Consider the following 13646-nt stretch of genomic DNA (forward strand, 5'->3'; position numbering starts at 1 on the left):
TTATCCCTTCGAAAGAATCATTTGAGGAGAAAAATATAATTTGGAACTTATAGTTAGTAAACATGGGGTGATACATTAAAGATTTAAATGTTACTATGTTGTTATACAGTTGAAAGAGTTTTATTATACAAAATAATAATAATAATAACTTAAGAAAACAATTTAATATTTTTAAAAGAAAAAGTAATAGTTTTTTTTATGGCTAATTGAGAGTTTAATCAAACGATTAATACCAATTAACACTGCCTTTAGGATTTAGCATCGATATATCTATATTTTTGGAATTAGCATCTCAAAATTTACTATCAACATTTACAACTGAAAAGTGCATTATATATATATATGAGCCTTAAACTCGAATAATACTCAGCAAAAGAACTCACACACACCGATCGAGGATATATGTTGTTCTCAAAAGGATTTTTCTACTCCAATACAACTTTTACGGTTTTACCTATTTCCAAGCTAAATTTTTCTTCTGTTATTTTCCTTCAACTTTCACTAGGGCCACCTAACAACCCCTTTGTAATGCCATTAATCAAAACTCCAACCTAGCTCCCCAGTCCCCTCAACTACCTCAAGGACCTCACCAAAATGATTATCCTAGGTCGTTCCCACATACAATCCCTTGTTTCAGCAGCCATTCCTTTTTACAGGTTTTATTTGTTCTATGTGTTCTTTACAGCGAGGTGCCTCTCCCCTGTTCTGAGAGAGACCTTTGTTGGTTCACCACCAGCTCCACCATATATAGCTTTGTTCTACCAAGAAAGGGGGACTAATGTTGTTCTCCTGAAACCGAACACACAATACTTGTAACATGTATACTTTGAAATATTTTACACTATGAATCTATACTATTAATTGGGAAGCACACTTAGGGATAAAAAAAAACAATAAAATCAGTATGCCATGAAATGCCCTTAAATAAAAATCTTTAGAGAACACAAAAAGAGAACGACAAGGGAAAATTTGTAAGATTAAATGGCCTTGACACTCGGATCCTAACCGACCCAGTTTAAACATATTCGGATCCTGTTTTGCTAGATTGACTATGGAATATATAATCCCTTATCCAATCACGCTGGTTGCCTGCAAAAAAAAAGAAAACAAAAGGATTAAACCAACCAGAAACAAAAATATATGTTAGTTAAGGAATATATGATTGAATTGAAATTTCTATAAAAAAAAGCGAATTGCCTTAACTATCACCAATACCAATCTCATTACATATAATACCAAACAATTAAACAATATCTGCTATTTAATCGGACTCAATCATTACCCGAATCAACGAATCAGCCTTGACAATATTTTTTTAAACAAAACTTTCAAAAACTAGAACAATTAATCCCTAAGCATCCTCTATATTTTCATCTCAAATCAATATCACAACCAAGTCAGTATCCCTAATAATTAGTAACTACAATAACTGCATTAATCACAAACCGTAATATAGGCATTAGTTTACGTAGGATTGAAATCTCATATTATTGATATTTTACCAAATAACATTTAAACATAACTACAAATATGGAATATAATCTTATCAAATCGAGAAAAATATAGAATGATGATTCAATTTTTTCTACACATTAAATAGAATACGAAATTAAGATATTCGAATTTATGGAAAAATACAGAAACTAAATATCGTCAACAATTGTTTACAAACTTTTGTATATAAATATAGCATTCGGGTTCTACCTTTTTAGTAACCTAAAGCTCTAAAAGCATCTCCATTGGTTGCTCATTAACAAAGTTGCTTAAAAAGAATTTTGTCATAAATTTTGAAAAATAATATGTTAAGCAATTCATTAAGAAACTTTGAAATTTCATGGGTCCAATGATTGATCCTAAACTATTACAATTACATGTATGCAAGTATATATCTACTTCTTCTCTTCTTCATTGTCTTCCCTAATACCAAAATCTATACAAGACCCAAAACACTTTACAATATGATGATTCCTTATATCACTCTGTTTGTGTACCGGCTTGAGAGGTTTCTTCAGGTTGATCAGATCTGGAGTCATTAGCAACGACAGTAGGCGGAGACCATTGATCAGGGACCATGAGGAAGTAAGTAGTCATTGTCTTGCCTTTCTGAATCTTCTCTTATATTGCTTTGGAGAAATTACGGTTGGTGCTTCATTCTTTCTGAATCTTCTATTATTCTTTGGTGCTGCAAACAAGTTTGAATAACAGAAGAACAATTGTATTTGTATATATGAAGCCTAACACACAATTTTAAAATAACCAAATCTTTGGAAAGTGGTATCAAAAGCCTGTGGAGAAGAGAGAAAGAGAGAGAACCTGGTAGGCCAAGAAATCACACTTGTGCATAGCTAGGGTCCTTTTTAAGTAAAAAAGCAAAAAGAGCTAGGTCATGTTTTCTTTTGCTGTTTCGATCACTCGCTCTTTAATCTGAAGATTGTATTGGTATAATTACCTCATTGATCCCAAATCTGGGGGCAAAGTAGCGGCTACAGAAATCAAACGGAGAAGCAGCGGCAGTCACCATCATTCCTTCACAAGGGCATTTCGATATCTCATCTAGTCTTGGCTGCAACTCAACGACTGACTCCCAAGATGAAAGCACAACCTGCAATGAATCTCAATGGGCGCCATAGCTAGAGTAGAAAAATATGGAGACAGATAGTGAAAATATATGTATATATTACGAGATGTCTTTCTCTGTGGCTTTAACAGAAGAACAATTGCTTCTTGAACATGAAACTCATTCAATGTAAGAAACATACAACCGATCATTCAAACTAAAAAGACATGAGTATGTATGATTACTAAGCAGAACAACTAGGAAGTTAATCTTAGCCTGCTTCGATCTATCTATACTCAGACCTCAATTATAAGCGTTTATTTATTCAACAAAGTCCTCCTAACATTGTTAACTCTTTTTCCCACAGATGTACAAGTCCATTCATCGATCAAACTAAGATAGGAACCCAAAATCACCAACATAAAAGAAGGAGATACGAACCTCGTAACAAAGTTAACTTCAAACCAATCAAGGTTCGGATACAAATTCTTAGCCTTGTCAACGCATATCTTCGCTCCATTGTAATCATTCTCCGAAAGTTTCTTCTCAGCCATATTCATTGCTATTTTAACTTCTTCCTCGTTAGATTCCACTGTGGTTATATTTCTCTACTAGAACAAATCAGAGAAACAAACAAGATTCTCTGTAAACATTCCCAAACAAAAGAGGTTCAATGATTTAAGAATAAGAAAGGAAGATGAATTACCTTGTATGAGCTCTTACTATGGTCTCCACTTTGTAGTCGACGCCAGCGATATAGACGAGACGACGGCAAAGAACAAAGAAACAAAAAAAAATTCCCTAGCCACTCACATACCGACACGTTATAGTTAAGATACAACTCTAAAAACTCTTAAATTAGCATCGATGGTTAAGTTTTTAGCGCTGTTTTCATTTTTTTAATTACTTTTAATTCTGAAAGTTTCTAAAAAATTGATTAAACTACCACCAATGGAGATGCTCTAATGTCTTTCACTCAAAAACATCCATCACAAAACAAACAAAAAGATTGATGGATTCACATACCTTAATAACATTAAGCTTTTAAAACGAGTTAGCAAATCCAAGCATCCAAACCAGGATCCTTCAATCATGGAAGCAATTCACTAAGCATACTGGATATATCAATTTGTACGTATCTAAGAATATAGTAGAGATAAGCTACTAATATTTCTTTTTTCTTATGTTTTACATCAATATTTAAGTTTTTTAATTTGTGTTCCTAACAATTTTGCAGCTGAAAAGTACAATTGATAAGTCTGCAAATCAGAATTCTCAACTCTTAGGATTTTCAAACAATCAACAATTGGTAAGGATTTATTTATATCTTCATCTACGATACTAGATCTAATTTGATTTTAAATAAATCATGTTAAGAAGAATCTAATTAGTTTTGACCAAAAAAAAAAAAGAAGAATCTAATTAGTATTTCAATATTTTATAATTTTATAGAACCTGTCAAAATATTTGTTTTTACTTTGCTTCGTGTAAGAATCAAACTATACAAGATTTTTGGTTTGTTCTAATATGTTTTCTTTATGGTTCAAACAGATTTATGTGGTTTACCCACATATTCTATACAACGGTTTGTCAATAAAAAAAGGTAAACATATATAACTAACTTTTATCTTGGTTTTTGCTAAGTAACCATAAGCCATTCAAAACACTATTTTTTAATATCTCACCTTTTGGTACGACAGCATCAACTTCCATACTTGATAGACTTGATGAGCTACTGCAATCAGAAGGGAAAACAAATTATTCAGGTAATCTTTTCAATCGTAGAAATTTTTTCCAGATTTGAAATCGATGGTATAGTTGATCTTAATTCATAACGAATCCTACAAAATTAATCTTACAAAATGAATCCTACAAAATTAATCTTATAAAATGAATCCTAAAATCATAATGAAGTATGAAGACATATAACACATTTTTACTTTGACATAGAGTCTAGAAAAAAATCAATAAATGAAAGAAATACTTTATAGTAAAGCATTGAATTCTTGCATGTCATGGATTCAAATCAAATTGGGCATATCAATTTTTCTATCCAAATTGAAAATGGAAATTAAATATTCTAAGATTATTCGAAGACGTCCAGTTTAAAGAAAGAAAGTTTTTTTTTTTTTTGGACAAACCAAGAAAGAAAGTTTATGGGCACATTATTGTTATGTCAAAGCATGTATCTCATAAACTTGGACTAACACAAATTTTTTAACTATCCTCCTAAATGTATGGCATGAGTATGTGGTGATGTAAACTTAGTGAATTACATCTTATCCAGACTCTATACAGTCCCTAGCCAAGATCTGAAAACGAATATTTTTAGTAACTATTTTTCACCTGATATGGAGCTGAAGTGTACAGGTATAACGAAAGAAGAAGCTCAAATGGTTGATCGATTAGCGGCAAAATAGAAGCCGACGGTTCTGGTAATCGTGGAAAGATAGAAGCCGACGGGTCTGTTGATAATTGCTAGATAGAAGTCGATGGTTCGGCGGTAGAGATTATCGATCGACGAAGTGAAACATCTGTGACATGATTCTTCTCGGCATGGTGACGGTGACTCAAAAGTCAAAAGGGACGTTTGTGTGGATACGATGAACCCACACAATATCTAATCGGAATGGGGGGATCTTCTTATCTAACAATGGCCTTTTTAATAAATGTTAAAAAAAAAAATTTACTTGGGTATAGATTTATGATAAATAAAAATATACAATATACTTAATTAAATAATAATATTGTACGTTTAATATGTTATGTTATGAAACGAATTATGTTATGTTAGGAAAAATATGACAATTCCTAAAATATGTCTAAAAGAATGATTATTGAACCAGAACCAACCAGTTTGTTAGGTCATTAGGTTGTTGGTTTGTATCAATATTTGCTAATTTTATAAATTTGGTTTGATAGGTTCATGGGTTTTAATCATTGTTACTGATTTTATAAATTTCATAATTTACAAGTTTAATAAAATTTTTACTACGGGTAAAAACATATAAAATTCATTATGAGACAGGTCTATCAGAATGTGTTTGACCAACTTGACAATTTGGGTCATATGACGGAGAATTTTTAATTTTTGGTATTTTTAATCCGGTTGATAGTTTATGGATTTAATAAAAATCTAATTAATTACTAATTAGATTCATATTTGATCTGAATTTCATGTCATCCGGATTTCTTGGTGAAACTATTATTATCTCAATGCTATATCAAATAATTGTATTCATGAATATAATCCCGTACAAACGTCCGAATCCAAATTTGATTTAACACACCTAAACAAATTATTGAAAATATTTAGATTAGTTTAAAATAATATACATGTAATATCACTTAACTATATTATATCTTAATTTTTTCTTATAAATATCACCCATGCAGGTTTAAAAAATTTACTCTCTCGAATTCGTTAATTGACGACAAGTCTGAAGGAAACGGTGAGGAAGAAGACAATTTCTCACTTCAAAGAGCTTGGCTTTTGTTACTCGTTTCGCTGTTGGGTTCTTGAAAAAGTTATGCCCTTTTGTTGTTTGATTAAATGCCCCAATGAGATTATCCTGAATCTGATCTCTATATCCCAATTAGGTTTCTATGATTTTCTTAGGAGGGCTGAGCTAAAGTTTCGATTTTTTAAAACTTGACATATGCATTTCTAAAGTTCGTGTTTTTGTATGTTTCTGTGAAATTCTGCTTTGGGTTTTGGTGAATGAAGAGATATATGATGATGACATGTTGCTCTAAAATGGACAGGACCTGAAGAAAAAGGCACTGTTTCCTCTTCACCATGAAGTTCCTTGTAAAGGAGAAGTATTGTTTGATTCAAATGGTTCAAGACGTTTTCGTCTGGTGGTAGCAGTAATGTTCTTAAACATAGAACAATGGCTGCTGCAACCACGCTTGGCAGGGATTGATTGTAGGATGAAGAGTTGTAAAATACCAATCCCGTATTGCTATTCGCTTAGAGGAAAATTATGCTTGGTTAGGGCGTCATCAGAGAACAAGGTTACCAAAAAGAGAATTCAACTGTTAGATTCTTACTTTGGGAAACTTTGGAACGAGGATGAGAAGCCTTCTATGTCAGCTGGAGATGATATTGATCAGAAAGTTGAAACCAATGCTGATAAAGAGTTGGATTCTTTTGAGTGTTTATCTTGACAAACTAGAAAAAGGTATAATACAATGTTCTTAATACAATATTCTTGAATTTGGTGTCTTGTTGCTTGATCTTGTCTGGTGTTCTTTCTGATAATGCCACTTATTTGACTCTCAGATGCAAAATCTAAAGATTTCATGTTGATGTCTGTTAACTTTACACCATCCGGAGGTCAGCTAACTGTTACAGCTTCCTTGAGGAAAGATCAGCTTGGACGTTCTGTGCATCTTGCTAATTTAGAGATGAGGTAATATATTTTTAATTAGAATGCACAGTATGATGTTAACAAAAAAGAAGTGCATTGAGGATATTGGGTTGATGAAAACAGGTTAACGCAGACGGGAGCTGGGATACCCGAGTTTTTACTAAACCAAATGTTTGGGACTGAGGAAGATGTGTCAGAAGAAGGATTAAGCTTGATGGTTAGCCGGAAACTGGTGAAGCTGATGAATGGAGATGTTCAGTACTTGAGACAAGCTGGGAAATCAAGTTTCATTATCACTGCAGAACTCGCTGCAGCAAACTAAGTAGTCCCCAAAAGAGATAGGGGTCAATAGTCACTGGATTTTCTTTGTTTGTTCCTTTCTTTATCACTTTTTGTTTTGGTTTCAAATTTCAGTGACGATGATATATCCATCCATTTTACATCTTCTGTGAACTCTTTTCTGAAGCTGTATATATGGATGCATATGTATCTCCTCTCGAGTGTTTTGGTTTCATGATGTATCATTCAAAAGCTGATGTACGAGAGAAATAAAGTTAATTCACGGTCTCAAAACAAATACTCTTTAGTCTAACAATCTCCTCCTTGTAAAGTTCCATTCAGATCTTATTAACTTCTTTTTGATGATAGAGAGGATAAACTTAATGCGGTGAACTTCTGCAGCTAGAGTATATGCCTTGTGGTCAGTACAAACAAGCCAGAATTTACATGTAATCTATGATCCTTGACTATGTTTCAAGAGTTCTTGGTTTCAAAAAATTTGGCACAAATCTATATTACAATTAATCATTTTCTCCATTTATGAATTCTATTTCTATTGTAATATGTTTTATGCTTTGTATGTTTAAAAATTAATTAAATACAATATTTTCTATTTTCTAATATCTTAAATGTTTACACATTTATACCACTTCTATTCTATTTAAAAATTTTAAATTTCAAAAAACAATATTTTCAAAAATAAGAGACCCAAAATTAGAACCTACCATTGGAAGAGAAAATTTTAACTAAAAGATCATGGGTTCTTATATTCAAAACAATACACAATTAATTCATAAAAAATCAAACAGTGTTTAATATCCTCCTAACTAGGACTAATGGTTTGTTATTTATGACACATTCTATAATTATACAAATTTATTCAACATAATCACAATCACGCACTCAACAATCACCAATCACCATCACAACTTTATTGAACATTAGTATTCCCATCCCATATATATTGAATTATATCGATTTGTTTGAGTAAACTATATTTTCCTCAGATCACATCATATACTATAAGTCTAATTAAAAAAAGAAGAGAAGTTATAAGTCTAATTAAAAAATAAACCCATAATATTTTCTTAGCCCAAATTTTCCGTTATTCAACCATAGTCATACTATATCAAAATACGATTTTTTTTTTGTCAAACACTAATACTATAATCAAATCATGTGTGTATGTGTATGATGGATATATATATATATACACGGCATTTCATAATAATGATGTGAAGTTGTAATTGCCTTAATTAACAGAAAGCAGCAAATCTTTGTAACCACTTTAAAATTATTATTATTAAGAGAAAATAAAAGAGAGAAAGGAGAGAATCATGGTACACATCAAAAGAAAAGGTGACCACATCAAAATAAAGAGTGAAGTTACACATTAGACAAAGGAGATCTTTCTCACTGTCTAGTCCTAAAGACAATAGCCTACACATGCATGCATGCATGCATGCAATTACAGAAACCAAGACACCCATTTTAACAACTCATAATAACTCCTAGCCCCATCAAAGATCTTACAAAAAAAACTTTTAACAAAATTAATTAAAAGAAACTACCCACTAGTTCTACTGCGGAGCTAGATAGAGACATATGAAAGGAGAGATAGAGAGATGTGTAGTTTATTCAACGAATTGTATCCAACGGCTATTACTTTACCCTCAAGTACACTTGTTTTCTTCTTACCCTTTGACACATCATACAGTACTGATACATGAATGAAACACCTGCAGAATCTCTTTTGTATTTGTTGTCTTTTCTTTAAAGTTTGGTACTGTCTTGCTTTGAGTTGATGGATGAGATTGGGAAAAGTTCAAGGGTTTTCAATGGTATCTTTGCACTGCTCATCATCATGTTACAACATGGAATGGGTGATGTTGATGTTGATGATGATGAGGGATATGATAGTCGTGGGCCCATATCCATCATCATCATCCAATCTCGACCGTACGATGAGTTTGGACCCGTGATTTGTTTATGCATCAACATCTCTTCAGCTCCACTTTTGGTGCAATAATATTCATTCATCACTTTGTTTTGAGCTTCTCCTCCATTTCCCTATATTTTCCATAAAAATGCATATAACAGTGATCAATATGTGTTGAGAACAATATGTTTAGATTATCTCTCCTCTTGTGTAAATTTATTGGTATTTTTGGCTTTCTTTCAAAGGAAGCTTGTAATCATGTAATCTTATTATAATGGAGTGTTTGTAGAAAAAAAAAAAATATATATATATATATATATATAGCCCACCAGCTTAAGTTGCTAAAAAAAAACAATGATCAATATACAATATTTAAAAAGAGGAAAAAAAAAAGTATTAACAAGTTCATCTTCCCCTAAAAAAAAGAGTATTCTCACTTGAGGCTTTCAAATTTTTCATGTAAAACTTTTGTATAACACAAGATATGTATGGTATTGTAATCAAGCATAGAGTAGGTTCAAACCTTCGAATGGTTTTTTTGGTTATATATCCATGAAAGGCCGATTTTTATCATAACATTTGCATCAAAATTTAACTATATAAGAATAAAGCTTAACAACAAAAAAAGGCATACAATTAGATATACATACCGGATGAGGAAGACACATGGGAGAAGCGTGAGAGCAGCAAGTGAAGGACATATGATCATATGGGCGATGATGATGGTAAGGAATATGATGATCAATGATATTACTATTATTATCTGGTTGAGACATGATCATCGGTGATATTGGTTTTGGTTTGATTTGTTGAAGTTGGAGTTGAAGTTGATGTTGTTGTTGATGAAGTTGCTTGGCTAGCTTCTTCCTCAGCTTCTGTCTATCTCTAGCCTTATGGTTCTGAAACCAATAGAAGACGTTTTTACCCTCGATCCGGCCATAGAACGCCAAGTGAGCTGTGATCTGTTGAATCTGAACCGCATTCGGAGTCCGTATACCGCTCCGGTACATCTCTTCCAAGATCATCAGTTGCTCCGGCGTTGGACACCACCTCGTTGAAGCCACAGGACTCATATTAATACTTTTGTTTAAACAAATATTGATATGCTATCTCCACACTCACACTTAGGGTTACATATATATAGAGAGAATGAGATGTGCGTGTGTAGATGTTTATATGGTTAGAGAAAAAATGGTAAAAGTTATAAATATTAAAGTGCATTGGGAAAGGGACGCAAGAGAGGGAAGGGTTAGACAGAAAATAAACATAAAGAAAGAAGATTGTACTATATTGTTTTTTATGTTTTACACTGAAACCGGCCCATCCCATATGCTCCAAATTAATACGTACTCTCTGTAAATCTTGAATATAACGTATAAAGGAATATATTTTTTTGGAATAACTATAGTTTTCACCAATCAAAGTTTATTTTGTGGGGGGGGGGGGGGGGGGTTTCACTTTTCTTATACAGTAGTGTATATTAATACATGTAGGAGAGATTTATATGCCATATCACATAATGTGAACTATCTTATTTCCAAATCTTTTGCAAATAATTCAAACATCACTGGTTTCAAATAGAAACGTTAGATATATAATCACTTTTGTAAAAATATGTATTAACACTTCTTTTGTAGAAGAGTTTAGGACATTCTTTAATTAATGATATGCCAACTAATTAAGAGGATAGAGAAAAGAGAGAAGAGGTACAAAAATCAAAGAGAAACAATGAAGGTGCATGGGTTGTCGAGGTGGATCATTCAATAGGTTTTTTTTTATTATAAAAAATATGTACAATTTTCTCATACAATTAATTAAGACATTGACTCATCCATCTGTGTAAACATAAAAACCACAGTCTTATTAGTATTTTTATATTTGTTTTGTGCAGAAAGATAAAACATCATACAAGACAAAGAAAAACGCCAGTACTCATTAACAAATGATAAAACTACATTTTTATGGTTTATAGATATTATCACTAAAATATGATCAATCATATCAAGACCTAGAATAGATAAATATGTATATATCTGTGTGAATTTGCATGTATGATGCAGAGAGAGAGGATGAAAGGAGAATGAGGAGAAACTTAAATGATTATGTCATAATTACTTTATTATGATTTACTTCTCTCTACAGGATGACGTTGACACATCATATTAAAAGAAAAAATAAAATGGGTAAATCTTCTCCAATCTTTACATGGACAGACAAGTTAGTAAATTGGGTAACAACAATGTGAAATGAAAACATACACGTTCTATGTATTTAATTATGTTTCCGTGATTTACATACACATTCTAATTTAATCATAAGTACATTTAATTTTATTTTACATACCATATTATGTAAGAGTTGACATGTATTATTTTAACAGATTTTGTAAACCAATACATAAAATTTTGCTTCAAATATCACATCACAGCATAGAATTGTCTGTTTAGAATCTCCAGAAACTGAGCATTTTGACTTTAACGTCTGCATGCAAAAACATTGCATGCATTAGCATTCGCACCTATTATTAGTTGTCTATAGGCTCTAAAGCCCTGTCTCTGCCCCTCTGTCAACATTCTTGATTCTGGATATTCATTTTTTTTGGGGCCTTAGAGGATATTTATGTTCTCGTCTTGAAGTTCCAAATTTTAAAGTCTACGCAAATAACATTTCAATAAAAAGAAACTAATTAGTTTATACTTTGATTTGGTTGGCTTGGTGAAGAAAGTTTCAGGTCGGTAAATGCAGACATTATAACTTGAATCATGTTATGTTTCCATGATTCCATTTATGTAAATAAAAATCCAATTTAATTTCTTGGACGGATATATATGGTAACGAAAACACCATAGTTAGTTAGTTAAGTTTAGGTTTACTCGTTCCGGACTTCATAACGAATTATCTAAAACTAACATACAATATTGTTAATCAAAATCTAAAATATGTTATATTCTTAATGAATTCATATACCATGAAGGTGTATATACATACACTAAAAGACATTCAAAAACTCACAAGGTTTTGAGCTGATCTTGCAGATATTTTTTGTTCGTAACACGTGATACCAATATAATCTTTTCCTATAATCTTACTAATGATTCCTTCCCTCTCTCTTTATTAATCAATTTTCTAGGAAAAACTTTTGTTTGAAATCATATATTGTTTTTGAGGTTTTTAATGCAATATCTATTAGTTGTTATTGATAAACTGTAAACTTCAAAAATATATATCTATATATATACTATTGGTTTAGATTTTACTGATAAACTTAAATCACAAAATAATGCATTTCTGATTAAATTTTAGTAAATATTCTTAATATGAGTCAAAATAAATTAATTAATTAGAAACAAAGAGAGTAGAAAATTAGTAATATTAATTTTAAAATGTTTACACTAATATTATGTTAGATTACCATGTATACATTCCTTATTCGATATTTTTTTGCTCCTTTTTTTCTTTTTGTAAAAAAAACACTAAGAGACAAGACTATAAATGCATGCATGCAGACAAATTGCAATTTGCCTCTGCATTTCCTTTTAACAGTACTGTCTCTTTTTCAATTCTATTTTCTCTATAGATTAAAAAAAAAAATGTTGTATTCATTCACATAAATGCGTAGTGTTCTGTCAACATTCTTATTAAATCCTAAACTGTTGGTAAAATACCAAACAGCTCTTTTGCTGTTTCGCATTTCCTCTCTTTTGTCCCCATTTGTCTCTATTTCAAACTAAAAATTCTATGAGAACACTTTATTGCACGATGATGCTCGTACGTATGCTTCCGTCTTTTTTCAATTTCATTCACGTACACACGTACGTGCATATACATTGAATCATATACTATAACTAATCTGTAAACTAGTTAAGATTCGCAAACCTACAACAACGACGTACCAATAGATGAAGTTACTGCGAAGTTGGACCATATAAATTATCTCAAAAAGAATGTCAAACTCATTTTTTCAAGTTACTATACTTCAAGAAAACATAACCATTTCGGTTCCATTTTTGAGATACAATCACATCTATTCGACTGAAAATATGCTAAAATTTCATATTTAGCGAAATTCATTACATCGTTGATCATTCACAAAGTTTTCGTAAACAAATACTTGTCAGTTATCATCAGGAAGTTTTATGTAATTTTACTGCGTTTATCTGTTCACAAATAAAAACTAATCACTTGGATAGTTCAGTTTCTAAAGTCTTGATTCGATTGTTTTGTCTTGAATTTTAAATATTGCTTACATAAATCCATATGTGACAGTATAATTTTATAAGAAGCATGATAAATATATACTTTTAATATTTCAGTTTAAGAAATTTGAAACGCTTTCTTTAGGAAAATTGATATGTATACATGAAAACGAAAGTTAAATGATTTTGGTCCAAGACATTTCATTCTTGTCGAGGTCTAAATGTTTCTTTTCAGCTAAAATTATTGAGTTATGATTATAAGCGACGTGTCAGTGTGTAAGTCAACTTTGCCTAAAAATTTT

The 13646-nt window shown here is 31.4% G+C and overlaps 1 protein-coding gene and 1 long non-coding RNA gene across 10 annotated transcripts; both read right to left on the reverse strand.

Annotated features, from left to right (window-relative positions):
* Positions 1-1785: 1785 nt before the first annotated feature.
* Positions 1786-5300, reverse strand: LOC104700663 (uncharacterized). 9 transcript variants are annotated; one of them, XR_015561684.1, is made up of 8 exons: positions 4904-5300; positions 4243-4292; positions 3584-3641; positions 3264-3358; positions 2999-3165; positions 2450-2602; positions 2314-2353; positions 1786-2182 (listed from the first exon to the last, which is right to left on the reverse strand). It is a non-coding gene; the product is annotated as an uncharacterized LOC104700663 (long non-coding RNA). The 9 variants fall into 9 exon arrangements; XR_015561685.1 differs by having other exon boundaries at positions 2999-3168; positions 4904-5191; XR_015561688.1 differs by having other exon boundaries at positions 4243-4289; positions 4904-5190.
* A 3236-nt stretch (positions 5301-8536) lies between these two features.
* On the reverse strand, positions 8537-10221 carry LOC104700664 (WUSCHEL-related homeobox 3-like). The gene is made up of 2 exons (XM_010416197.3): positions 9799-10221; positions 8537-9279 (listed from the first exon to the last, which is right to left on the reverse strand). The coding sequence occupies exons 1-2, from the start codon at positions 10219-10221 to the stop codon at positions 8983-8985; spliced, it is 720 nt and encodes a 239-aa protein (XP_010414499.1). The 3' UTR covers positions 8537-8982.
* Positions 10222-13646: the final 3425 nt, after the last annotated feature.

The sequence above is a fragment of the Camelina sativa genome, chromosome 7 (genome assembly GCF_030686135.1).
Source record: "Camelina sativa cultivar CO46 ecotype springtype chromosome 7, ASM3068613v1".
NCBI classification, from domain to species: domain Eukaryota; kingdom Viridiplantae; phylum Streptophyta; class Magnoliopsida; order Brassicales; family Brassicaceae; genus Camelina; species Camelina sativa.